General features: G+C 46.8%; 1 protein-coding gene across 4 annotated transcripts; it reads right to left on the bottom strand.

Moving 5' to 3' along the window:
• Positions 1 to 1,446: 1,446 nt before the first annotated feature.
• VPS16 (VPS16 core subunit of CORVET and HOPS complexes) lies at positions 1,447 to 27,788 on the bottom strand. 4 transcript variants are annotated; one of them, XM_055432723.2, is made up of 24 exons: positions 27,590 to 27,738; positions 7,952 to 8,040; positions 7,605 to 7,702; positions 7,389 to 7,517; positions 7,164 to 7,308; positions 6,924 to 7,039; positions 6,701 to 6,823; positions 6,518 to 6,573; positions 6,071 to 6,160; positions 5,888 to 5,982; positions 5,656 to 5,732; positions 5,081 to 5,212; positions 4,868 to 4,995; positions 4,704 to 4,739; positions 4,402 to 4,510; positions 4,106 to 4,240; positions 3,902 to 4,010; positions 3,714 to 3,811; positions 3,527 to 3,634; positions 3,136 to 3,213; positions 2,870 to 3,039; positions 2,692 to 2,788; positions 1,844 to 1,947; positions 1,447 to 1,729 (listed from the first exon to the last, which is right to left on the bottom strand). In XM_055432723.2, the coding sequence occupies exons 1-24, from the start codon at positions 27,640 to 27,642 to the stop codon at positions 1,585 to 1,587; spliced, it is 2,520 nt and encodes an 839-aa protein (XP_055288698.1). In that variant the 5' UTR covers positions 27,643 to 27,738; the 3' UTR covers positions 1,447 to 1,584. The 4 variants fall into 4 exon arrangements, 3 of the variants coding, with proteins under 3 accessions (XP_055288698.1, XP_088700074.1, XP_088700075.1); XM_088843948.1 differs by lacking the exon at positions 7,605 to 7,702 and having other exon boundaries at positions 27,590 to 27,737; XM_088843949.1 differs by lacking the exon at positions 7,605 to 7,702 and having other exon boundaries at positions 27,505 to 27,715.

Raw genomic sequence — 27,788 nt, 5'->3', positions numbered from 1 at the left:
TTTTTAAACACAGCCCTAGGGGTGTCAAAGAGGTCTGCCTTCTCTCAGCTTTGGTTTCCTCCTTTGTCTTCCATCTAGACTAATGAGGGCAACAGGAAGAAACGTAATGCCCTCAGTGTTGGGTAACGCTGCTGGGGTATGAAGACAAAGTACACTGGAGTGCAGAGGCTAGAGAGGCAGGGAGCCTGGAGGGCCATGAAGGCATTCTCACTGACTGTAGGGAAGGCCTCCACTGAGCCGACTGGGGAGCCAGGGATCTCCAGCTTGCAGTTCTTCCTTGGCAGAATTGCCATAAGGGAGAATTCCATTCTTTTTCTCTTCAGTCCAGTGACCATTCAGGAATTGCTCACCACTATTCAGTGGGCAGGGTTTCCAAAGTCTCCTTCTCGATCCCTCCAACCCAATGGCCACATGCTTCTCATCCGTCTTCCAATCCTCACTGCAGGGCAAACCAGGGGCCTTGCCTCAGGATCCTCTGCTCAAAGGGCCCGGTTTCAGGTCTGGTTGAATCATCCCTCCGCTGTCACAAAGCCAAGGAGCAGCTCTAAACTCTCCAAATGTCCAATATGGTCTCAAATCCCAGTCTTGCCGCCTAGTTGCTCCCCAGTCCTCAATCTGCTTCTGTAAGATGGGGCGGTATTACCTCTCATAGGGCTGTCTTGCAGAATAAATGAAAGCGAGGTAAAGTGTTGAGCTTCTATCATGTGTGCATGTGTGGGTAATGCTTTCAGCGTGGTGCTTATCATGTGTGCTATCACTCCCCATAATCTTCCCAGGGGCTGGGAGTTTGAGAGGACTTTGCCTGGTAACTGTAGAGAGGGGTCTGTGAATATCACTGGAGAAGCTCTCTCTCCAGACCCCCACAATCAAACACATGAAGCTTTGCTGAAGTATCTGGATGGTTCTGCCTCCAAGCTGTTTTTGCTCAGACTGGACTGCATGAAACAAGTGCTCTAAAACAGGGGTCCCCAACTTCCAGGCCATGGACTGGTACCTCCTGTAAGATCAGAAGCGGCATTAGATTAGAAGTAAAGTGCACAGTAAATGTAACTCGTTTGAGGGACTTCCCTGGTGGTCCAATGGTTAAAGATCCGCCTACCAATGCAGGGAACACAAATTCAATCCCTGGTCCAGGAAGATCCCACATTCTGCAGAGCAATTAAGCCCGTGTACCACAACTATTGAAATCCTTGCTCTAGAGCCCATGCTCCACAGAGAAACCACCACAATGAGAAGCCCGAGTACTGCGAGGAAGAGTAGCCCCCACTCACTGCAACTAGAGAAAGCCCACGCACTGCAATGAAGACTCAGTGAAGCCAAAAATAAATTTAAGAAAAGGTAATGCGCTTGAATCATCATGAAAACATCCCCTCACCCCCAGTCTGTAGAAAAACTGTCTTCCACGAAACCAGTTCTTGGTACCAAAAAGGTTGGGGACTGCTGCTATAAAATGGTTCAACTTTATTTACAACCAGAACCCTGGCTCCCACCCCAGGTTTTCGGGCTTTGCTCTGTGGGAAGAGCTAGATGAGCAGGGACACTTCTGACAGGTCCAGGGCTCAGGAAGATGAGCAGGTAGGCCCCTCATTTCTTCTGGGCTTGTGCCCGGGCCCGCTGAATCTTGTCGGCCGTGGCCCCATCTGTGGCTCCAGTGCAGTGGGACAACACGAGGCTCATCTCAGCCTCATTCCGGTGCTCAATGGCAACGTCCGCAGCCTGAGCCACGTCCCTGCAGTTTGAGCAAGAGGGGAGATAGTGCTGAGCTGCCCAAGGGCACAAACTGTGCCTCTCGTCAGCCCACTGGCTCTGCCACCCAGCACCCCGGGGTTCTCAGCTGACGCACCCAACGAGAAGCAAGGCCTTGACCTTCTGCTCAGGACCCACACGGGAAGCATACTTCTTGGCCTCATATTTATTGTGTTGCTTCATGCAGATCTCCACAAAGGGCTTAGGAGAAGAGGGTAGAAAGAGATCAGGTAAAGCCCTCCTATTCTCTCTTATGAGCAAAGCCTGTGTGTGAAGTCACATCAGTTGTATCTGACTCTTTGCATCCCTATGGACCATAGCTCTCAAAGCTCCTCTGTCCATGAGCAAAGCCAAGTGGATATATTATCCCAATGTATCTTATATACCCTTCTGTCTGTATAATCCTCCCCCCCATTCCTATCCCACACACACACAACAGCTGTGATCTCAAAATTCTTTGGGTGAAAACAACCTACCCCAAACTCTATTAGAGCTTTGAGATAAATTATTTCCATGCGTCCACACAATCATCCACTGTTACCCCTCACAGCAGGCATTTCCCGCCTTCCCAGGGCCTGAGTTTTGGGAAATTTATGGCTGCCTAACCTACCACACCTCTGAACTGCTTGCTACAGAAAACAAACCGCTCAACATCCTCCACTGCTTTGCAAATGTACTCTTCCTATGCCCCTTCCTCCCTGCCAACAGGACTTTCCTTCAGGCACTAGTGTCCCCTGTGGTCCTCCTTGGGGAAAAGCAGCTCAGTCTCCTTTCCTCCAACATTTGCAGGCAGACTTGGGCAAGTCCTACCCTGTGCCTGACTCAGAAATGTGCCCACCAGTTCTGTGGGATAGCTGAGCAGATGTGTGAACAGACCATTGGAGCCTGGCAGCCTCCCCAGCACTGCCTTACTGGAGATGGGTTGGAGGGAGGGCCCCACCTCACCAGGTAGCCAATGGGTGATTTCTTGCTCTTAGAAAACTTCTCTAGCTCCTCCCAGTCTTCCAAATCTGCCAGGGCAGTCAGCTTCAGCCACCAGAGCCTGTATGAAAGCTGGGCATGGAGGCATTGCAGGAGGGGCAGGGGGTCCCAGGACCTACATGCAGATCAGGCCCTCATCTACCTCTTGTCAGGGATGCGAAAGTCACGTGCCAGCTGCTCCGCGCGCTTGTTTTGGCCACTGAGAATGAGGGTGGTGACCGTGTCATGTAGAGACAGGTCTAAGAACCGGCCCCCTAGCTCATCTTCGAGGCGTCGCTGCAGTCGTAGGAGCCGCATCTGATCCTCTGTAGCCTGGGAACAGGGATATGGTGGGACGGGGATGAGAGGGACAAGGAAGGAAGACTGGGAAGTGAGGAAAGGAGGTTCTTAGAGAAGAATGGGCCAAACCTTGGCTGCAAACTCATTCTTGGCCTTGTAGAAGGCGTCGGCTGCCGTCTGCAGAGCTGCGACTCGCCCCTCAATTCGCTGCAAAGGCCAAAAGGGAGCTCACAGCACAAAGAACCTCGGCCGTCACCACTCATGCTGCAGTTTTCTCCCCAGTCCCTGTGCCTAGGGTCGCCAGTGCCAGCTCCTCCCGATGGGAGCACTGCGCCGGTGCCCCTAATGGGAATGACTAGCTCCTCTGGGGCCAACTTGTGGTGCCTCACGTCTTCTCAAGCTCTCCCTCCACAATGAGGACCAAATGGGGTGTGTGACACATTCAAGGCCTAGACTCCTGGAGAAGCAGCCAGACCGATGGCCCAGTTTGTGGGCCCCACCTGCCCTGTGGCCCTCAGACCTCCTCTGCAGCGTAGCTGGCTCGGATGTGGAAGCTGCCCAGCTCCTGGTGGTTGTCATCCTGGTTGTAAAGGTCCTTCAGCGTCTCCAGCTCCTGATGCTTACAGAACTGGGGGCAGCAGGTGGGCAGTCAGCAAGGCCAACTCGGGGGCTCCGCAGGCTCCACCCCACACTGCCCCTGCACACACCTGGCGGTACAAACTTAAGGCCACAGGCTGGTTCCGAAGCGTCATGAAAAAATCTCCTCGGTTCAGCTCATTCTTCAGGTGCAGCAGCACTGTGAACACTGTGGGACGGTAAGGTGGGACGGGGATCCAACCCAGCCCCTTCCTGAGCCCAGGGTCCCCAGCCTCGTCCTCGCCCAAACCCTGCTCACCCAGATCAGTGTCCCCACTCTCGATGGCCTTGCTCAGTGCCAGTTTGCTCCTCTTCATCTTCAGGAGAAGCGGAACTTGCTCCCCGGAGCGTGGCTCATATTCCAGCAGCTGTGGGACGAGGAGGAAGGCACAGAGAGAAAGAGCTAGCCTGGGGGCCTCTAACACCCATATCAGAGCATCCAGGGACGGCTAAGCGCCCACACCTTGATGGCCAGCTCCGTGCGGCCACAGCCATAGGCTCGTGCAGCAATGTCAGAGTAGGAGACACCAGGCGTGTCCCCCAGCTTCTGATTAATGGCCCGAGCAACATCCTCGTCAGACACATCCTTCTGCTGTACCTGGAAAAGGAAGGAAGTGTCACCAACCTGGCTCTCACCCCTTAATCCCGACCCCCGCTGCCTTGATCAAGACCCACTCTTTCAGCTCTACACTTATTTCCTACACCTCACCATGGCCTGTAAACCCTGAATGGCCCTTGGACTCTGTTCTATATCCTCACCTTGTAGCAGGCCCAGTGGGCCAGGATTCTGCTGACGCCCTGCACTTCAGGAAGCCGCAGGTACTCACATATCTGAATGGCCAGGGGGTAAAGCCTCCGCAACACAAGCCTGGCAGACAAGGGAGGTAAAGGGCACATGGGATAGAGTAGGGCAGAAAGAGGACGGAGTGGCCCCAGCCTATAACCCCAGCCTCCCTGATCCCAAGGAAACGGATCACGAGCAGTGACCACAGGAGCCCAACAGGCACTGTAACGTCCACCCACCCACAGTCCTCCGCCCAGCACCCTTGGGCTTGCCGTACCTGTCTAGCAACACCTGGATGGTGAGCTGCTTGTATCTGTATTTCATTTAGTTAAGGATCCAGCTGGGAGATAAGTCCTATTTGCCAAGGACCTTTAGGTGGCATCTCCATCCCCTTGCCCTTCCACCCCTAAGTAAACATCCTGTCAGCACACTTGAGGATACTGGCTATAGGTGAGCGGGATTCCGATGTGATAGTCCCGAACGGCATTGAGTACACGAAGGTCCTGACACATGCGCACAAAGCTGTCAGGTGGAAATCTGTCCAGGAAACACTTTCCAAAGGAGGCCGCCTGAAAAGAGCCAGAGAGCAATGGAGGGCTTTCCCTTCTGCCAGCCAAACCCTGTCCTCCCTCCAGCCCTGCCATCCAGGCCAACCCTGAGCAGACTCTTCTGCATATCTGGCCAGTGCTCGTGTCCTGCAGCCTCGATGCACTGCTGCACAGCCTGGGGCAGCTGCCCCAGCTCCTGGATCTCCCGCAGGTACTCATCCGCCTTCTGGCTCTCTTTCTGGGGTGGACGGAAAGTGCCAGAGACAGTGTGTCATGACCGAGAACACCTCTATGTCTGGCTCCCAACCCACTGGGCTGTGGTGGCAGGTTTGGAAGGTTGCAGAGGCCGGAGCCCAAATCCCCTCAGCCCCACCACCCAAGGTATCCACACACACCCCCAATCAGCGCAGTTGCCTATGAGGACCTGAGATCTCTCAATAGAGCCCTGATTTGTGACTAGACTGGAAGGGCTCCCTGACCCTCCCTATCACCACACAGAAGACACCGAGTCCCTTCACTCCAACTGAGCCAGCTCTCTCTAGCCCAGCCCGGCCCAGCCCATGTCCTGCCTGAACCCCTATCATGAAAGGTAGCACTTGGCTGCAGAAAACAGGAGCTGGGTCAATTAGGGGAAGGGGAAGGCGAGTGGCTTGGGGCCCCAGAAGAAGCCCAGGGCTTTACCTCATATTCCTTCTGAGCCTCCAACAACAGCGCTCCAGGGGCCATCGAGGCTATTTTAAAGATCTCCTCACTGGCCACTGGGGGAGGAAAATCATGAGTGAGAGACGGGGGCGGGTCAGGAAATCCTCAGCCCTGCCTCAGTGCCCTGCTTCTGCTCTGGGGCACTGGTCTGGCAGCTGTGGTGCTGAGGAGCCCCTGTCCTGGTCACTCAGTGCTCTTACGAGGGCCTCACCTGGAACCTCATGCAGGAACTCATGGGTACTGCGGGAGAAGACCCGGACCCCATCCAACTCAGGCACCAAGTAGGAGTCCTCATCTAGCACGAACCTGAGCACAGTCAAGGTTCCTAAAAGTAACCAGGGATGGGGCGGGGTTGGCCACCCTCCCCTATCCCCTGGCAGCCCTCCAAGGATATTGGATGCTCTCAGGTGCGTCGCCCACCACCATTAGCCGCCTCTCCCAGGCCACCACAACGGCCCTCTCCTTGCTGCGTGGACGGCTGCACCTGTGTGCACACATACACACATCTGGGATTAATACACAGGAGGCCTGGCCCACAGTCACGTCTCCCACATCGCTGTCTATATCACTTTGCCTTGGGGAATTCTGCACAGGTTTGCTGCCCTTTATTCACTTCTCTGGCTGACATATTTGCTTCCCTCTCTCCCTGTGCCCATCAGCTTCTTGGCACACCTGGGGCCTACCAGGAACTGGGGTTTCCCTCAAACGTGCACTAGCAGGGAAGACAAGATTCAAGCTCCGCTTGTTCTGGTCAGTAGACAGGATGAATCAATGTGTCCCAAGAGACAAGGCTATGTGCACGTCCACTCCCATAAGAACAACACCCCTTCCCCATCCTCACCAGACCATCTGCTTCGGGGGGGCCCGGATGTTGCAGTTGAACTCACAAAGCTTCTCCTGAAAGAGGGCAGGGAATGTCATGGCTCTATCCCAGCTGTCACCAGTCTGGTTGGAAAGTCCTTCCCCTACGCCCCACACATCTTTCCCAGACAAGGCATAGAGCCCTGAGAAATGTGCGCTATACCTTGAGAGATGCCGTCCCCATCCAGATGTAGCCAGTGTCTGTGAAAAGCGCCAGGTGTCTGTAGGTGAAGGAGACAGCCATCTGCAGGAAGCTGCTCACTCCTGGGGCCAGGCCAGGGGGTGTCTGGGGCAGGGCCAGGGGGAACACCAGACAGACTGACTTTTCAGGGTCTCCCACTGGCTCCCCCAGTTCCTCCAGTTCACTCCCAACCAAGGCTCCTCACCACAGCAGAGCAGGCTGCATGGTCCAGGAGGTAAAGATCAGGTCCTACAGCCAGGAGAATGTGCGCCACTCGGTCCTGGCACACTGTGGTCCAGCATGAGGGTGCACTCTGCAGACCTGTGGTCATGGAAAAGGACAACCTTAGACTGCCCAGAGCCCACAGTTTCTGCCTCTGATGGTCCCATGGACAGGAGGCACATTTGTGGGCAGTGAATGCTGCTCCACGGGTGTCAGGGCTCACCTGGCACCTCTGGCATCCGGCGGAGTTTGAGGTCACCCACGTTGGCACTGAGGGTGAAGCGGTGGGCTCCTGTGAGGATGGCCACCCCAGAACCAAACTCAGTATGAAAGATCCGGGCATCCAGAACCCGGTTCTGGAGCACCTCCTGGAGAGAGGGGTCGTGGGTTGAGGGAGTGAGAGAGTCCCAGTCTCCATCCCTTTTCCCCAGCCCCCAGGGCCCCCTACATTGCCCATGCTGAAGTGTCTCCGGAAGTCACCATGCAGCCCGTAAACCAGCACAACTCCGTCCTCCTGCACGCAGAGCAGCTCCTCCTCAGCTGACCAGCCCAGGGACACCACGGGCCCACTCTTCCACTGTAGATGAGAGAGAGGCTCCAGAGGCTGTCCTCAGGATGCAGAATCCTGTAAAGCCCCCAGCCACAGGGAAGGCAGGGTGCTCACCAACAGACTGGCCAGAGGCACCCCAGAAGCTGAGTAGATCTCGAGAACCGGCCGGGCACTGGCGGGCTTCTCCTTCCGCCAGGGGTTCCTCAGCAGTGCTGTGGTTTGAGCAGAAACCTTCTGTCCTAGTTGCCCAGGCCCACTCCATGCTAAGCAGGCCTATGAACTAGTTCCAAAGGCCCACACCACATGTGGCAGGCCTCACAACTAAAAACATCTCAGTAAGGTGGGATAGGGATGGGTAGCATAGGCCAGCAAGAACCACGCAACAGCAAGGCCCCCAGGAAACAAGGACCCTGAGTTCATCCCATGGTCCCAAAGCAAGCAGTGGCAGAGGGGTGACTTACCAATGGGGCCCCCATAGGGTGCAGCAGCCACTAGGCAGTCCCTCAGTTCCTCCTTCAGGTCCCAGTCCATGCTATACAGCTCATATTTCCTGCCCACAAGGAGACAAGCAGAGATCAGTCTCGTCATGACCCTGCATCCACATGGAGTAAGCACCAGAGGAGTCCCCTAATGCTTCCAACTGTCCTCCATAGGTCCCCTCAGGGGAAAGGAGGAGGGTGATGATTAGAAACTGCAAGGGACATCCTAGGGACAGCAGGTGAGGAAGCAGAGGGTGTTGGGAGGGCAGGCTATGTGGTCAGTATGTAGAGCACAGAGTGATGTGGGACTAGGGTGAGGGGGTTGGCTTGGGTCTCCACTGGCAGAAAATAAGACCCTGCAGGAGGGCCTCTCAGCTTAGGCAGCCTTTCTTATATTTCTGGTTCTTAACACTGAATCTGGTTATGGGCCTTATACCCAGGGCTCCAGCCTGTTGATAATGAACTCAATTTTAGAGGTACTAAGTGAACACTGCCTGAAAGAAATCCAAGAGGAGCTCCTTAGTGAGCCCAGAGCTCAGAGAGTCGTGGGCTACAGATGCCAATCTGTGAATGCTTGACTCACAGGAGGTAACTGAAATTACAAACTGCCACAAGATGACTATGTATGTATACGGATCACCAAGACATGTGCTGCATGAGAAGACAGAGTAGGCTTGAGGAATGCCATAATTTGATGGTTGGAGCTGTAGAAAAGAGTACAGAGAATGAGTGGACCTACTCCATAATACAAGAGAAGACAAAGTTCAAGAAGGAAGGTATTTCAGCTAGGATCATTTCAGGAGCCTTCCCATTAAAGATCAGGAAGATGCCCATCGTCTCTCTCTTTTATTTTAGGATAGGTAAGAATTGGATTTATTTAGAAAGCAACACACTCTACAGAGAGTAGGGTCATTTCAGAAGGTAAGAGAGGCTCCATCATCTCTATTGACATTGTTCTTGGAATTCTAGCCAAAATAATTCAAGAGAAAAATGGCATTCTAGACAAAATAATTTAAGAGAAAAAAAAAAAAGAAACAGGCTTCCATTTTGAAGAAAGAAAGAGATTGCTACTATTTATCAATACAAATAATGAGACTACCTACTTAGAAAATCCAAAGCAAACAATGAGAAGAGCGAGCTCAGTAAATAATGAACAAAAATCAATATATTTTCTATACCAATGAGTTTTCTATACCATAGCAAGAACTAATTAGAAACATAACTTTTAAAAAGACCCTAACTGCGATATCAATAAAACTATTAGATATCCAAGAATAAGCCTAATAAAAATTTTCAGCAAAATCAAATTGCTTTACTCAAGGATAGAGAAGACATGGGGAAATATTCTAAAGGATCTATAGATGGGTTGCTGCTGCTGCTGCTGCTAAGTCACTTCAGTCGTGTCTGACTCTGTGCGACCCCACAGACGGCAGCCCACCAGGCTCCCCTGTCCCTGGGATTCTCCAGGCAAGAACACCGGAGTGGGTTGCCATTTCCTTCTCCAATGCATGAAAGTGAAAAGTGAAAGTAAAGTCAGTCAGTAGTGTTCGACTCGTAGTGACTCCATGGACTGCAGCCCACCAGGCTCCTCCGCCCACGGGATTTTCCAGGCAAGAGTACTGGAGTGGGGTGCCACTTCCTTCTCTGATAGATGGTTAAGAAATTCCAATAAAAATCAGCCCAACTTTTTGGTGGGCAGGGCAGCACAAACTGATTCGATAGTTCATTTGAGGGGTGGAGGAGGAAGATCATCTGAAGAGAAAATATTTAAGAATATTTGAAAATATGAAAACAGATATACATCAGATACCAAATACACTTAAAAGCTAAAGTTAATTAAAACTTGCTTTGGCACAGGAATAAGCAAACAGGTCAATGGAAGAGAAGACAGTCCAGAAAAAGACCTGAAACTAGACAGAGGTTGTACCGAGTTGGTCAAAATGTTCCTTTGGCTTTTTAAGTAAAAATAAAAAACACAATTTTCAATTTCACCAACAACTTTATTGAACAATGTATTTACCATTATGTTCCACTACCTTCTCCCTTTTTTCAGGTAACTTCATAATTTCATCTTCCCAAAACTCTAAAAATGTATTTATTTATTTTTGGCAGTGGCAGGTCTTCGTTGCAGAGTGTGCGCTTTCTCCAGTTGCAGTGAGCGGGGGCTACTCTTTACTGCGGTGCCTGGTTTTTTCACTGCGGTGGGCCTCTCTTGTCCTGGGGAGCACTGGTTCTAAGCGAGCAGGCTTCAGTAGCTGCAGCACAGGGGCTCAGTGGTTGTGGCTCTCAGGCCGGAGAGAGTGGGCTCTATAGTTGTGGCACACAGGTTTGGCTGCTCCAAGACATGTAGGATCTACCCAGAACAGGGATCGAGCCCGTGTCTCCTACACTGGCAGGTGGATTCTTATTCACTGCACCACCAGGGAAGTCCTTCCCAAAACTTATCTCTTTGACTAAAGAACTGTTCCAGGTGTCCTTTACCTTCCAGGGAATTGAAATTTTTTCCCAGTAAGAGAATTCTGTAAAGATCAAAATAAATGGACATCCAAAGGTGCAATGTCTGCTGAATACAGTGGATGCCTCAGAACTTCCCGCCAAGTTGTAACAGTTTTTGCCTGGTCATCAAAGAAATACATGGTCTTGTGTTATCCTGATAGAAGATTATGTGTTTCCTACTGACTAATTCCAGATGCTTTTTGTCAGAGTATAGTTGGTCTAACTGGGAGCAGTACTTGGAATTAATCATTTTTCTGGAAGGAACTTGAAATAAAGGACTCCCTTCCAACCCACCAAATACACATCATCACCTTTTAGATGAAGACCAGCCTTTGCTGTAGTTGGTGATAGTTCATTTCGCTTGCCCCATGATCACTTCTGTTCCACATCACTACACAGTATCCAATTTTCATCATCTGTCACAATTTGTTTTAAAAACGAAACATTTTCATTAAATTTCAGGAGAGAATCACATGTGGAAATATGGTCAAGAAGGTTTTTCTTCGGTCAAGAAGGTTTTTCTTCAGTCAAGAAGGTTTTTCTTCACTTAACTTATGGGAACCCAAACATTAAAGCAATTAACATTACCAAGCTGGGGACTTTCCTGGTGGTCCAGTGGTTAAGAATCGGCCTTGCAATGCAAGGGACACAGGTTTGATCCCTGGTCAGGGAACTAAGATCCCTCATGCCACAGAGCAACTGAACCCGAGAACCACAATGATACAGTCCATGTGTCACAACACAAGATCCCATACGACGCAATGAAACACAACTGAGACCCAATGCAGCCAAAACAAAACATAACCAAGCTGATGCAAATGATTTTCAATGCTTGATTTGGATGTTTTTAATATTCTGGCTATCTCCCTCATGGTGTAACATTGATTATTCTCAATGAATGTCTTGATTTGATCGCCATCAACTTCAACTGGTCTACGGGACCATGGAGCATCATACAGTGAGAAATCTCCAGCACAAAATTTCACAAACTATTTTTGATACGTTCAATCAATCACAGCACCATTTCCATATGTTGTACAAACCTTTTTTTGTGTGTTTCAGATGCATTCACACTTTTCTTGAAATAATAAATTATAACATGCTGAAAATGTTGCTTTTTCTTCCATGATCCGTATTAAAATGGTTACACAAAAATTCACCAATTTTCATTGTTTTTTTTAAAAAATGAACACTGATATGACAGCTGTCACAATACAATCTAACAAACTTATTTCAAATGAAGTTAAAGACAACTAAGTGCTACTAGAACCATCTTACAGAAAAAACTGAAGGAGCCTTTTGGCCATCCCAATAATAAAGATGGCATTTCAAACTGGGGCAAATTGATACTTGCAATCAGACAATGGGCCATATAGGAAGAATCACAACAAATGCTATTTCATTACTTAATCTCTATAATAAAATTTTCTAGATAAAATTCAAGATTTAAATGTTAAAAAATAAAGCCATATCAGAACAAAATCTTGTTTATTTTTATAATCTCGAAGTAGAAAAAAAATTTCCTAAACATGATATAAAGTCTGGAAGTCACTAAGAGAAATAACAAGTGCTTCTAAATAAAAATTAAGACCTTCTGTATACTTGTATGTAAAAGGTGTAAAAACAATACATATTTATACTTACTTCTACTTGAAAAAAGAGACTCTGGAAAAGGTTCTAAGAATAACTGTGGTTACTTGCAGGTGAGGGGTGGAATCAGTTGAAGAAGAGAAGAGATGGGAATGAGACTGAGCTTTTAAACTACAGTCACAGTTATTTATTAAAATAATTAACATTAAAAATTTTTTATAGGGACTTCCCTGGCGGTTCAGTGGTTAAGACTCCACAATTCAGCCCTTGTTGGGGGAACTAAGATCCCACATGCCATGTAGCACAGCCAAAAAAAAAAAATTTATATGCTAAAGAAATCTATCAAAAATAAACTAGGAAGACAAACTATGAGAAGGGGAAAAAAATGAAAAAATGTAACACATGTGAAAAAGGATTGCTGTTCTTTAAAATACAAAAGGCTCTAATTAATTGTAAAAAAAAATGAAAAGAAAAATGATCAAAGGTTGTATCATAACTATGTGAAAATATTTTTTTTTTGTGAAAATATTTTAAAATGAAACATAAAAAACTTGAGACTATAAAAGCTGATCTTTTTATAATGTGAACCATGGAAAATTCTTTCAGCACAAGACACAAAACCCAGAAATTACAAAGGAAAAAGACTGATAGACTTTATAACATGGACTTTTAACATATGTATGTTAAAAATTAATACACATGCTTTCCTTGTGGCTCAGCTGGTAAAGAATCCACCTGCAATATGGGAGACCTGGGTTCGATCCCTGGGTTGGGAAGATCCCCTGGAGAAGGGAAAGGCTACCCACTCCAATATTCTAGCCTGGAGAATTCCATGGACTATATAGTCCATGGGGTCGCAAAGAGTCGGACACAACTGAGAAACTTTCACTTTGAAATGAGCACAGGTTAAATAAAATGAGCACTCCATAAAAATTGATACATAAAAGTCAAGTGACCACAGTGAGAAAATTTGTAACAAAGAGTTATTATGGAGAATATGTAAAGAGCTCCTTTACAAATCAACAGAAACAACACAACAGAAAAATAAACAAAGGATATGAACAGACATACTTAACAACTAGGTAAATATGAATTTAAAAGTTATTTTGATGTTTTGGCCATCTGAATAGGAAAAATTAAGAGGTTAATAAATAACATGCAATATTGCTGAAGGTATGGAAAAATGAAAACTTTCTCACATATTGGGAGTGTAAAATGGTTCAACCCTTAGGGAAGAAAATGAAGCACTATGTATCCAACTTTTAAATGTGTACACACTCTAATTTAGCAATTTCCTTTCAAAAATCTAACCTATAAAACTACTTGCACAAGTACACAAAAGTATGAATACACTGCAGCACTGTTCAAAATAGTTCCAAAAAAACAAATCCTGGAAAAAAATCTCCTTAAATGCCCATTCAAACAAGACTGGTTAAATAAACTATTGTGTGCCCATTCTGGGGAATATTTTGCGCCCGTTAACAAAGTGATCAATGTATATTGACATGAAGTGACCTTGAAAATATATTAAGGAAAAAAAAGACAAAATACAGTGTAGTATTTTGAACCACATGAATCCACTTATGCAATAAAAAAACAGCATACATTTTTACAGACATATTTATATATACTCACTTGTATGTGTGTCAATACAAAGAAAAACTCTCATAGGCCGCCATACTAAGCCAGTGTGGAGAGACAGTGGTTGCCTCTGGAGAGGGTGGTAAATGGGGGAGGGGAATAAAAAGACGGACAGTTTGGCTATATAGGCTATATCTGGTCTTTATCACTAGGTCATGTCTGACTCTGCGACCCCAGGAACTATGGTCCACCAGGCTCTTCTGTCCATAGTTTTCCAGGCAAGAATACTAGAGTGGGTTGCCATTTTCTTCTTCAGGTATCTTCTCAACCCAGGGATCAAACCCACATCTCCTGCAGTGGCAGGCAGATTCTTTACTGCTTTACCCATATAATTTTGTTATTTATTTGAACTTTTATACCACATATGCATTTCTTCTGACATTTTGTTACTAAAATCCTTAGATGAAATCTGATGAAAAGATAGAGATATTTAAACAGACCTTAGCATGCCAGTTATCAATTCACTGATGCTCCCTTCCATATGTGTTCTGTGATAACAGATGGTATTCTTTTAAGCATTTCTCCTTCACAGCATGATGTTGAGCCTTCTCAGCAGAGGGTGCTGGAGGAACACTGCATGAGGAACAAGTTCTCCTGCTGATTCCAGCCCGGCAGCTGGCTAGCAGCCAGGCTGTAAGGACATCTGGTGATGCTCTGACCCCGCCATGCAGCAACCTCCAAGGCTCACCCAGACTGACTCCCTGGACAGACATAGCATTTCTGGCTTCTTGCCTCCACCAGGGCCTACTTCCTCTGCATGCCACAATGCCTGGCCACTGGCTCCCCTGCCCATGCCCTCGAGCATTTCCACTGACTCTCTCTGCACAACCATGCACCCAAGTCACTAGTTGTGGCTTGCCTTACAGATACTGTATGCTCCAGGCTACCAGCATCAGGTCCCCAACTCTCTACACGACCACACCAGTGACCCCCAGTTGTAGTTCCCCTGTGCCCCCCATCCTCTGAAACCCAGAGGGCTGCTTCTTGCTTGCCAATCAACTGTGGACCAGCTCTGGCCTAGTGAAGTGAAAAGTGAAAGTCACTCATGTCTGACTCTTTGTGACCCGACAGACTAGAGAGTCCATGGAATTCTCCAGGCCAGAAAACTGGAGTGGGTAGCCTTTCCCTTCTCCAGGGATCTTCCAACCCAGGGATCAAACCCAGGTCTCTCACATTGCAGGTGGATTCTTTATCAGCCGAGCTACAAGGGAAGCCCAAGAATACTACAGTGGGTAGCCAATCCCTTCTCCAGACAACCTTCCTGACCCAGGAATTGAACTGGGGTCTCCTGCATTGCAGGCTGGAGAAGGAAATGGCAACCCACTCATGTTCTTGCTTGGAGAATCCCAGGTCGCACAGAGTCGGACACGACTGAAGCGACTTAGCAGCAACAGCAGCAGCATTGCAGCTGGATTCTTTACCAAATGAGCTATCAGGGAAGCTCTGGCCCAGGGAAACTAGTAAACTTCATGGCCATCCAGTGGCCTGCAACTGCTGTGGTTCAGCTGGGGAAGGGACTCCCTCCCAAGTTTGTTGTTCCTTGAGTACTCTCCCTTAGTCCTAAGCTACCATATAAACTTTCTCATATAGTTAATCTTTATCATAGTGTAATAATCCCTTATATTTATTAAAATTTCCCAGTTTACAGCTCCTCACTGGACCCAGACTAACTGGTGCAGGGAGTGGCCCCAGGAGTGGTAGTGGTGGTAGTCTAGCTGCTAAGTCATGTCTGACTCTTGCAACCCCATGGACTGTAGCCTGCCAGGCTCCCCTGTCCATGGGACTTTCCAGGCAAGAATACTGGAGTGGGTTGCCATTTCCTTCTCCAGGGGATCTTCCTGACTCTAAAGATGGAATTTGAGGATTGGTACGGTCATGTGCTTAGGCTTGGGTGCAGTGCTGTTCTCTACTGATGAGAAACGGATGCTAGCATAGTAACCCACTGCATGCAGCAGCATCACAATTAATCAAACCTTCAGTTCAATGTGGCAAAATGCCAAGTCAAACACATGCTTTGGGAATGACTTCTGTGCTTGATTGTATGGCAGTAATGATGATTATAAGGGCCATGGTATAGATGAGTTATTTTGAGTGCACTTGAACATTTACAAAAAGAAAATGACATGGTTAGGTCCATTAACTTTCAGCTCAAGTCATGGTCTGAGAAGCAGAAAACTTCTATAACAGCCTAAAAGAATCTCTTATTTCTTGTAGTCACACAGCTGCTACTGCTGAGACTCAAAGACAGTTTAACTGTATGGGTTGTTAAACAATAACAGTTAAATTCTACAGCACACCATCTCTCATGTGAAAGTTAAGGCACTAATTTGAAACATGGAAGGAACAGAACTGGTTAGACCTAGAAGAAGCTGCCAGTCTTGAACCCCTCAAGTCATCGTGGGTCTTCCTCACCAGTGGAAGCAGCTTGCCCTCCTGTGTTGAGAAGACTAGCCTTCCTCTGCTTGAAAACCCTGTGATGACTTCACTTGAGGCAGATATCTTGGGAGCCTCCCTCTCCACGGCTGACCTGGCTAACACTACTGCTGAGTGGTTATCAGCTAAGTGAAAGACGCTCAGTCATGTCTGACTCTTAGGGACCCCATGGACTGTATAGTCCATGGAATTCTCCAGGCCAGAATACTGGAGTGGGTAGCCTTTCCCTTCTCCAGGATCATCCCAACCCAGGGATCAAACCCAGGTCTCCCGCATTGCAAGTATATTCTTTACCAGCTAAGAGCAGAGATCAATACGTTGCCCCAGTATGGCACTGTTCCTGGGGGAGAAGCCTGCAAGTCGATTACACTGGACTTCCTCCATCATGGAGGAGCCAAAGATCTGTCTTCATTGGAATACATATTCTGAATGTAGATTTGTCTTTACCTTTAATGCCTTTGCACTAGCAAACTTCCATCATCTATGTACTTAAGGAATGTCTCATCTACCACTGCAGCAGTCTGCAAAGCCTTGCAATTAATCAAGGATCTCATTGCACAGCAAAGGAAGTGCAGCAGTGGGCTAGGTACATGGAATCAACTAGTCTTACCTTACATTCCATTACCCAGAAGTGACTGGTCTAAAGGTACTGATGACTCAATAATAGGACCAACTGGGAGACAGTAACCTAAAAATATGGGGCTCTGTCTTACAGGATGCAAGTCTAGGCTTTGCATCAAAGACCATCACATGGGATTAACTCGACAGACAATATTGGGGATTGGGAATCAAGGGGTGAAAGTGCGAGTGGCTCCTCTCACTACTACAAATCTAATGACTCTCTTATTAAAACACTGCTTCTAGGACTTCCCGTCCCTCTATGAAGGGAACATGGGTTCGATCCCTGGTCCTCGATGATTCCACATTCCATGAGGCAACTAATAAGCCTGTGCACCACAGCTACTCAGCCCACACTCTAGAGACTGAGCCTCAACTGCTGAGCCCGTGCACCACAACCAGAGAGAGCCTCACACAGCAATGAGGACCCAGGGCAGCTAGCAATGTTTGTAACAAAATTTTTAAATGCTGCTTCAAGTTTCACTAACTTTGAGACCTATTGATTTATAAAGCTTAGTCACCAAGGGAAGAATGTTTCCACCAGGGGATAAAAACAATGGATTCACTGAACTGGAAGGTAAGAGTGCAACCTTGCCATTTGGGGCTCCTTATGCCACTGAAGCAACAGGCAAGAAAATGGGGTTAATCCACTGGCTGAAGTAATTATCCTGAGGGCCAAGGGGAAATCAAGTTGCTACTACATAATGGAGGCAAGGAGAACTTTGTCTAAAACCCAGGGGATCTTCTTTCTGGGGCACCTCTTGGTACCTCCATGTCTAATGGGAAAGGTTAGTGAAAAACCTCAGCAATCAAAAGAAAGCAGAATGACTGAGGTATGGGTCACTTCACTACGTAAAGAACAGAGCAGTGAAGGTTCTGGCCAAGGGCAAAGGCAGCTGTAGAAGGAAGCCATAGGTATTAACTGTGCTCTTGTGAATAGCTACAGAAATGAAGACTGTAGCCACTTCGTGCATTTTCTCTGTGCTTGTTATGTCCTTGTGTTCATATGTATATACGAGCCATTATCTTCTCTCCTTGCCATTTTTATTTTATACGCAAATTACTGAAGGTTAATTTTTAAATTCAATTTTTAGGTAACAGAATATTCAGTAAGATTGTAATTCATTTTGAGGAGTAACTAATATAGTGATTGATACAATGACTTAAGACTGTATGTCTCCTCATTTGGGGAAAGAGTAGTATACTTGTAAGAAGGATGGTAGTATCCCGTGAAGCAGAAATACAGAGCTGTTTGGTTATTGTGAGGGAGTTGAAAAGTGAGTAGAGGGTGCTCGTTGAAGCTGATCAGTCAGAGAAAGGACCCTGCTAGTTATCAATTTATTACCTCCCAGATCCAAATTCAACCTTCAACATGTGCTCCACAGCGAGCTAGATGTTAAGCTTTCTCAGTAGCTGGCCCTGTAGAAAAGGGTCTTTGTAGGAGGAAGGGGGCCTCTGGCTGTTTCCAGCAGCTGAAAGATCAGTCAGCAGTCTGGGCATGAGGGTATCTGGGGACACTCTGACCCATCCATGCACCCAGAGCACACAGTCCCTCACAACCTTGGCCTGGACTGGCCATCCACCTTCCTGTGGTTCTCTACACAAGATGCTGCAGGCTCTAGGTCTCCTGCTCAGCCTGGTGCTCCCTGGCCACCAGCTATGCTCACCTGTGCCCTATCGATGCCCAAGAGGGCTGCTGCCTGCCTATCCAGTGACTGTGGACCAGCTCTGGCCTGGCAAACCAGCAACTCTCCCACCATTCAGTGTGCTGCAACTATACCTTCTCCAGCAAGGTCAGAACCTTGCTTGGGGAGGGCACCCCACTTCCAACTTCTCCTTCCTTTATCCTCAGCCCCCAGGATAGGACAGTTTTATCTTATGGCTACTTTGCTATCATAATTTAATAGTTCTTTATGTTAAACTTCCCCTATGTAGTCACCATATGGTATCTCCTAACCAGAATCACAGAAATATTACCAGTGTCACATTTCACAGCCTACTTGCTTGTCACAAGGGGGAAACACAAATATACGGCGGAGGATGAGGCCATCAGCCTCAGAACACTTGCCAATCTCAACTTCCCTTCCCTCGTAACAGACAACCTGATACAATGGCCTATAGCTGTGATGCAGCATGAACACCACACAGTTCAGTTCAGTTCAGTCACTCAGTCGTGTCCAACTCTTTGCAACCCCGTGGACTTCAGCATGCCAGGCTTCCCTGTCCATCACCAACTCCCGGAGCGTACTCAAACTCATGTCCATCAAGTTAGTGATGCCATCCAACCATCTCATCCTCTGTTGTCCCCTTCTCCTCCTGCCTTTAATCTTTCCCAGCATCAGGGACTGTTCCAATGAGTCAGTTCTTCGCCTCAGGTGGCCAAATATAGGAGTTTCAGCATCAGTCTTTCCAATGAATATTCAGGACTGATCTCCTTTAGGATGGACTAGTTTGATCTCCTTACAGTCCAAGGGACTCTCAAGAGTCTTCTCTAACACCACAATTCAAAAGCATCGATTCTTCAGCAATAAGCTTTCTTTATAGTCCAACTCTCACATACATACATGACCACTGGAAAAACCATAGCCTTGACTAGATGCACCTTTGTTGGCAAAGTAATGTCTCTTTTTAATATGCTGTCTGCTAAGCTGCTGCTAAGTCACTTCAGTTGTGTCCGACTCTGTGTGACCCCATAGACGGAAGCCCACCAGACTACCCCATTCCTGGGATTCTCCAGACAAGAACACTGGAGTGGGTTGCCATTCCCTTCTCCAATGTGTGAAAGTGAAAAGGGAAAGTGAAGTCGCTCAGTTGTGTCCAACCCTTAGCGACCCCCACGGACTGCAGCCTACCAGGCTCCTCCATCCATGGGATTTTCTAGGAAATAGTACTGGAGTGGCTTGCCATTGCCTTCTCCGAATATGCTGTCTAGGTTGGCCATAACTTTCCTGCCAAGGAGTAAGCGTCTTTTAATTTCATGGCCGCAGTCACCATCTGCAGTGATTTTGGAGCCCAAAAAAATAAAGTCTGACACTGCTTCCACTGTTTCCCCATCTAATTGCCATGAAGTGATGGAACTGGATGCCATGATCTTAGTTTTCTGAATGTTAGGCCAACTTTTTCTCTCCTCTTTCACTTTCATCAAGAGGCTCTTTAATTCTTCATTTTCTGCCATAAGGGTGGTATCATCTGCACATCTGAGGTTACTGATATTTCTCCCGGCAATCATGATTCCAGCTTGTGCTTCATCTAGCCCAGCGTTTCTCATGATGTACTCTGCATGTAAGTTAAATAAGCAGGGTGACAATATATAGCCTTGACGTACTCCTTTTCCTATCTGGAACCAGTCTGTTGTTCCATGTCCAGTTCTAACTGTTGCTTCCTGACCTGCATACAGGTTTCTCAAGAGGCAGGTCAGGTGGTCTGTTATTCCCATCTCTTTCAGAATTTTCCACAGTTTATCATGATCCACACAGTCAAAGGCTTTGGCATAGTCAATGAAGCAGAAATAGATGTTTTTCTGGAACTTTTTTGCTTTTTCGATGATCCAGCGAATGTTGGCAATTTGATCTCTGGTTCCTCTGCCTTTTCTAAAACCAGCTTAAACATCTGCACGTTCACAGTTCACGCACTGTTGAACTTGGCTTAGAGAATTTTGAGCATTACTTTACTAGCATGTGAGATGAGTGTAACTGTGCAGTACTCTGAGCATTCTTTGGCATTGCCTTTCTTAGGGACTGAAATGAAAACTGACCTTTTCCAGTCCTGTGGCCACTGCTGAGTTTTGCAAATTTGCTGGCATACTGAGTGCGGCACTTTCACAGCATTGTCTTTTAGGATTTGAAATAACTCAACTGAAATTCCATCACCTCCACTAGCTTTGTTCACAGTGATGCTTCCTAAGGCCCACTTGACTTCACATTCCAGGATGTCTGGCTCTAGGTGAATGATTATCTGAGTGAGTGGTTGGTGGGAAGAAAGAAAATGGAAGCGAGTAAAGATGGCAGTTTCCAGACCCTTGGTGAGGTGAAAAGGGATTTGTTGATTTTTTGAATAGGAACTTTATTTTCTGTTAGGCTGGGGAGATTTGAATACAGTAGTTGAGACCTGATAGGGAGCCCTTGAGGGTAGGGATGGTGGAAAACAATATAGAGGTCTTCTACACTGAAAAAACACCTGGCTGCTTATTAAAATACAGATCAAAATCAAAGGACCCATGCCAGAGACAACAGAGATCTGCCCTAGGAAGCTACATGCAGCAGCACCTTGGGTGACCTTAACGCAGTGAGTCCTATACAAGAATGGCTAGAGAAAGCTGAGGTGACATGACAGTGGGTAGATGGCGCATGGTTTCTCAGAAGACAGAGAAATGGGGGCATATCTCCTCAGCAGGCTGGGAACACAACAGGCAGATTTTGTCAGGGAAGCCTAGGCCCTTCTAGGCCAAGGCTTCCAGCTCTCTGGGAAGCACGAGGTGAAGTCAGCAATTGGGAGGCAGGATCAAGGAGCCTTCGGCTGCAGTCCAGGACATTAGCCCTGACATAGAGTGGAGTGGGAAAGAGGCGAGGAGTGCAGGAGTAAGGTTCAGGGAGCGAAGAGGAACAAAGCACAGGCCACCTCCTCAAGCCTTCAAGGTAAAGAAGGCTTCTCAGGGACAGTGAGGTGACTCAAGCTATGCCATAAGTTTGGCATGGGGTACAGATGGGCAGACTGAGAGCAGCAGAGACAGCAGCATCTCAGAAAAGTCTAGAAGTGAGAATTTTGTAAGGATAGGTCATATCTTCAGTGAGGAAGGCCAGCTACATATTTCTCTTCTACCTGCAGGTCCTGGAAGTGGAAATTCCCATAGTAGCAGTAAACGAAGCCTGGATTTGAATACCAGAAAATCACTGAAGCAGGTCCTGTTGTTGTTCAGTCACTATGTTGTGTCCAACTCTTTGTGACCCCATGGACTGCAGCATGCCAGGCTTCCCTGTCCTTCACTATCTCCCAGAGTTTGCTCGAATTCATGGTCATTGAGCTGCTTATGCTATCTAACCATCGCATCCTCTGCTGCCCCCTTCTCCTTTGCCTTTAATCTTTCCCAGCGTCACGTCTTTTCCAACGAGTCAGCTCTTTGCATCAGGTGGTCAAAGTACTGGAGCTTCAGCTTCAGCATCAGTGCTTCCAATGAATATTCAGGGTTGATTTCCTTTAGGATTGACTGGTTTGATCTCTTTGCAGTCCAAGGGACTCTCAAGAGTCTTCTCCAATACCTCAGTTCAGAAGCATCAATTCTTCAGCGCTCAACCTTCTTTATGGTTCAACTCTCACATCTGTACATGACTACTGGAAAAACCACAGCTTTGACTAGACGACCTCTGCCAGCAGGGCAGGTTTCAATCCCAGCCGCTCCGTGAAGCACTGACAGAATCCCTGCTGCAGTGCAGCTGAACTGCTGGAAAAGCATGACTCACTGCAGTAAGAGAAGAGCTGTGTGAAAACATGACCTCGGCCTGTTCAGACTGGGCTATCGGAACACTGAGGAGGAAGAAACACGTTAACTCTAGCGTGGGGAATAGTCCATCAATTCCAAAATGCCCAGGCCCTGAAGAAAGACCCCCTTCGTTGTTGTTCAGTTGCTAAGTCATGCCTGACTCTTTGCAACCCCATAGACTGTAACCTGCCAGGCTCCTGTGTCCATGGGATTTCCCAAAAATACTGGGAATACTGGAGTGGGTTGCGATTTCCTTCTCCAAAGGATTTTCCTGACCCAGGGACTGAAGCACGTCTCCTGCACTGACAGGCGGATGGATTCTTTATAACCCCTTGATTCCAGACTGCCTTCAAAAGAAATACTACTGGACTTTCCTGGTGGTCCAGTGGGATAGGAACCCACCTACCAATGGAGGGTACATGGGTTTGATCCCTGGTCTGGGAAGACTCCACATGCCACAGAGCAACTAAGCCTGTGCATCACAACTACCCTGAGCCCAAGTGCCCTAGACCTGTGCTCTGCAACAAGAAAAGCCACCGCATTGAGAAGCCTGTGTGTCACAACAAAGAGCAGCCCCTGCTTGCTGCAACTATAGAAAGCCCATGCACAGCAACAAAGACCTAGCATACCAAAAATAAACAATTTAAAAGACAAAAAAAAAACGGCTACAGTATCCTCGTGCATTGTTTCTGGAAAGTAAAATGGTGCAGCTGTCATGGAAAACAGTAGAATAGTTCCTCAAAACATTAAACACAGAATTACCATATGATCCAGAAATTCCATTTCTGGATCAAAATAGGATCTCAAAGAGATATTCACACACCATTGTTCATAGCAGCATTATTCACAATAGCCACAAGGCGGAAGTAACCCAAGCGTCCACTGACAGATGAATGAACAAATAAAATGTGGTGTATACATACATTAGAATATTATTCAGTCTTAAAAAGGTACTTCTGATATATTATACAACAAGGATGAATCTTGAGGACAGTATGCTAAATGAAATAAGCCAGCCATAAGAAAGCAAATACTGTTATGATTTCACTTACACAAGCTATCTAGTCAAATTTATGGAAACACAAAGCAGAATGGTGGTTGACAGGGCTGGGGCAAGGGGAGAATGAGGAGTTAGTATTTAATGTATCAATTTTGCAAGATGAGAAAGTTCTGGAGATTGGCTACACAACAATGTGAATATACTTAACACTCCTAGATCATATTTTATAATGAGTAATATAGTAAATTTTATATTATGTGTATTTAACCACAGTTTTTTTAACAGTTCATGTTTATACATGCAAAACAAACATACCAACCCGTAAAACCTACTAAAATAGATAACCTTTCTTCTATGAAAAGTACGAATGTAGTATCTTCAGTCTCCTTTCTTTCACCATATAGACGTTTCTGAAGTACCTGAAACACTGTATTCAGTACCAAGCTCATTCTCTTCCCCAACAAATTCACGCTTCCTTTCTCATTATTTTTAAGACTCAAATATAAGTCATCCCGAGATTCACTGCTCTTCCTCCTCCCTATCAAGTGCAACTCACCACAGTCTCCTTCACTTTTCCGCCCTTACCATCGGTCAGACCGCCCCCTTCTCTCCATCTCTAGTGCTCACCACCATCAACTTCTCCCTGGTCTAGTCCAGGAGCCGCCTAACCTAAGACAACAATCCAGTCTCCCTTGGCTCTATTCTTGCTTACTCCCATTGCCTCCAGAATGAATTTAAAACACAAACACACAGACACACAGAGGCAAATGCAATCACATTAATCCTTTCATTTAGGCTTCCCATTGTTCTTCAAATAAAAATGGTCTATAAGGCCCTGCGGGGTATGGCTGCTGGGAGAAGACGACATTTACCTGTCTCTTGTCCTGGCCCCTTGCCTTTTGAAAAACACATATTTTCAAAATTAATACAAGTCAATATTTTTTAAAGTATATGTTGTGTTGAAAACACTAAAGTACATGGTAACCCATGTCAAGTTATATCCCTTTTCCACAAAAATAGTTTAAAACACTGTTACTTCCCACTGACTTCACTGACTTAACATTTTGGCAATTTTCCCCACAATGTACAGGCATATTAATAAGAATTAGAAACAAAGCGCAAATCCAACAGTGTGACACTGTGGCCACACTGGCTCTATTTAGGTCACTGAGAGTGTCCCTATCTCCTCCTCCTCAGGACTTTTGTATATATTCTTGGATCCCATTCCCTGCATTTAAATCTTCCTATCTTCTGGATGGGGTATTGTCTACTTCAGAAAGTCTTCTTTACCTCTCACTTACCAAACTGTTATATGCTTTCTGAGGGTCCTACATAACCTTTTACCTCAGTGTAAAGTGTGAAAAACGTTAGTCAGTCATGTCCAACTCTCTGTGACAATATGGACTCTAGCTTGTCAGGCTCCTCTGTCCATGGGATTCTCCAGGCAAGAATACTAGAGTGGGTTGCCATTTCCTCTTCCAGGGGATCTTCCCAACCCAGGGATCAAACCCATGTGTCCTGCATTGCAGGTGGATTCTTTACCACTGAGCCATCAGGGAAGCCCAAATAGAGTCATTAGTGGTAGTGGCTTAGTTGCTAAGTCATGTCCAACTTTTGTGACCCCATGGACTGTTGCCCGCCATGGCCCTCTGTCCATGGGTTTTTCTAGGCAAGATACTGGAGTGGGTTGCCCTTTCTTTCTCCAGGGGATCTTCCTGACTCAGGGATTGAACCCTGGTCTCCTGTATCACAGGCAGATTCTTTACTGACCGAGCCACCAAGGAAGCCCCAAATAAAATGATTAGCGGTTACCAACTGTCTCCATACTGGCTGTAAGATCTAAGAGCAGAAAGGGCCCATGTCTTTTTATTGACCCAATATACATTCTGCCTGGCAATGGGTTGGGCAAAATTATTTAATGGTATTATCCCAAATTGGGTTTTTAGGATAAAAGTGGCTAAAATTCTGGAGTCTCACAAGAATCAACACCATTCCCTCTCCTTGACCTCCCAAATTAGTCATTTTTCCAGAACACCACTTCCAGTGCAAAAGAATCCTATCCTGTAGACAGAACTTGAAATATGTGCCACCTGTTTATCATTCATTCACTTATTTGAACATTTAAGTCCTGATATAAGACTATGCACAAATACAAATAAAACCAAGTATCTGCACCTAAACTTTAAATTTTTGTTTACTCCGGTAGAGAACCTATAAGGGCTTCCCAGGTGGCATAGTGGTAAAGACTCCACCTGCCAAGGCAGAATATGCAAGAGATATACCCAGGGTTCGATCCCTGTGTCAGGAAGATCCCCTGGGGTAGGAAATGGCAACCTGCTCCAGTATTCTTGCCTGGAAAATTCCATGGACAGAGGAGCCTGGTGGGTTACAGTCCATGGGGTCCCCAAAGAGTCTGACACGACTGAGCATACTTCCGTCTGTCTGTCGAGTACACAGAAAGGCTCAACACCCATTACCAAGAATAATACACCTTCTATAGCAGGGCTAACACTTCTACTCCTTTCTGCAAGTACAGGGTAGGCTAGGGTAGGCTAGCAACAGTGGTCATGTCTATAGCATGCACTCAACACTTACAGTCATTTAAAATTTTATGAGTGTATAAACAAAGCTAAGACTTCATATGATAAACAGAAGTTCTATGGTAATGAGGTCATCATTTTCAGTACTATAACAAGCCTGTGTATGCAACACATATTTTCAAAAGTAATACAAATCAATACTTTTAAAAGTATATTCTGTGTTGTAAATACTAAATTACATGGCAACCCATGTCAAGTGACATCCATTCTCCACAAAAATGGTTTAAATCACTGTTATTTCCTACTGACTTCACACCAAATTTTTGTCTTTTTTTTTTTTCACAACGTACAGGCATATTTATAAGAATTAGAAACAAAAGACAAATGCAACAGATCTCTAAAAATTCCATCAAGGGATTTGTCCATTTCAGAAGTGTTAAGTGCTCACATTTCATGCATCAAAAATTACACTGAAAAGTTTTAATATGTGAACAGCAATGGTACATGGTTTCACTACCATGAACAGCTGTCTTCTATTGAAATAAGACTCCAATGTGATTTCTTTGTGATCTTCAGTTGCAATCAATAAAGTATTTTTTAAAAAACTTTATGGCACTAATGGTAAAGAACCTGCCTGCCAAAGCAGGAGACACAGAAGGCAAGGGTTCAGTCCCTGGATTGGGAAGATCCCCTGGAGAAGGGCATGGCAACCCACTCCAGTATTCTTGCCTGGAGAATCCCATGGACAGAGGAGCCTGGAGGGCTACAGTCCACAAAGAGTCAGACACGACTGAAGCAACTCAGCACGCAGCATGCATGCACACAGCAGGCACTGTTCTAAATACATAATTGAGACAAAGGGATGCAAGACATATGCACTCAGCCCTCAAGGAATTTGGTCCAGCAGAAGAAATCTATACAAATATTGCCCTAATGTGTCATAAGTAACACCTTAGCACTGAGACCCAAAGGAAAGTCAGCTCAAAGTCACTCTATTGGGATTGGATCAGGGAAGGTTTCAGAAAAAAAACCCTAAACTAAACCCAGAAGGATGAGCTAGAATTCTCCTGTGAAGTATAGAGGGAAATGGCAGTGCACACAGAAGGAACTGCAGGCTGGTGCAAACACAGGGAGCCAGGAAACATCATGGTGTGTCGAGATATTGTTCTGCCCAACTGAACACAGCTTTGGGTGACAGATGAGGAAGCTGAAAAGACAAATGGGGCCGGTTTACAGATATAACATGATAAAGAGTTTGTACTTTATCTTATAAGGGAAAGTATTGCAAAAAATTCTAATTAGGGTAATGATATGACTAGTCTACATTTAGAAATATTAGTGGTTTAAGGACTCCACAACTCCCATGAGAGGGCTGACCTTAGCAGGGAGAGATCACTCGCCGTCTGATTTATTGACCGTTCGCTTTCTCCTAGCCTTGGTCAGTAATGTCACCTGCAAGCTGTGCAACCCCGCCCCCCAGGAGCATCCAGTGGTCTGACTTCAGCAGCACTTCCCGACAAGAGATAAAGCGCTCACTGTCTCCAGAGGGGGGCCACCCACAGTGTGATGTCAGCATTCTTCCAGGGGGTGACAGCCCTGGCGTTGAGTTGAGCTGTGCCCCTACTTGTGTGACCACCAGGTTTGCCTCATTTTCCTTCTCCGCAGCAGGGGAAGGCCCGCCCCTAGGAGGCTGCGCCTTAAGCAGGGCGAGAGCCGGCGAGCGAGCGAGGGGCAGACTCACCGCCCGTAGCAGCGGGGTCTCGCGCCGCCGGCTCCGCGGGCTAGCCGGGTAACCAGGCCGTGGGCAGGAGGGCTGGGCGGCTCACCGGTAAAAAGCAGAGTCCCCGAGTGGGTTCCAGTTCGCGGTGTAGCAGTCCATGGCTGGTTCAAGCCGGTGCTTGCCAGCGCCAGGTACACCCGCCCAGCTTGGGCTCCAGGCAGGCACTTCCGCTTCCGCCCGGCCGGGTCACGTGATGAGGCCGCGGCCACCGGCCTTCACCGCTGTGGGCGGCTGTACTTGGCCGT

The sequence above is a fragment of the Moschus berezovskii genome, chromosome 15, assembly GCF_049115385.1.
Source record: "Moschus berezovskii isolate FMDL1 chromosome 15, NW_MosBer_1.0, whole genome shotgun sequence".
Lineage (NCBI taxonomy): Eukaryota > Metazoa > Chordata > Mammalia > Artiodactyla > Moschidae > Moschus > Moschus berezovskii.
Note: the sequence above shows the minus strand (reverse complement) of the source record. Positions and strands in the feature narration are given on the sequence as shown.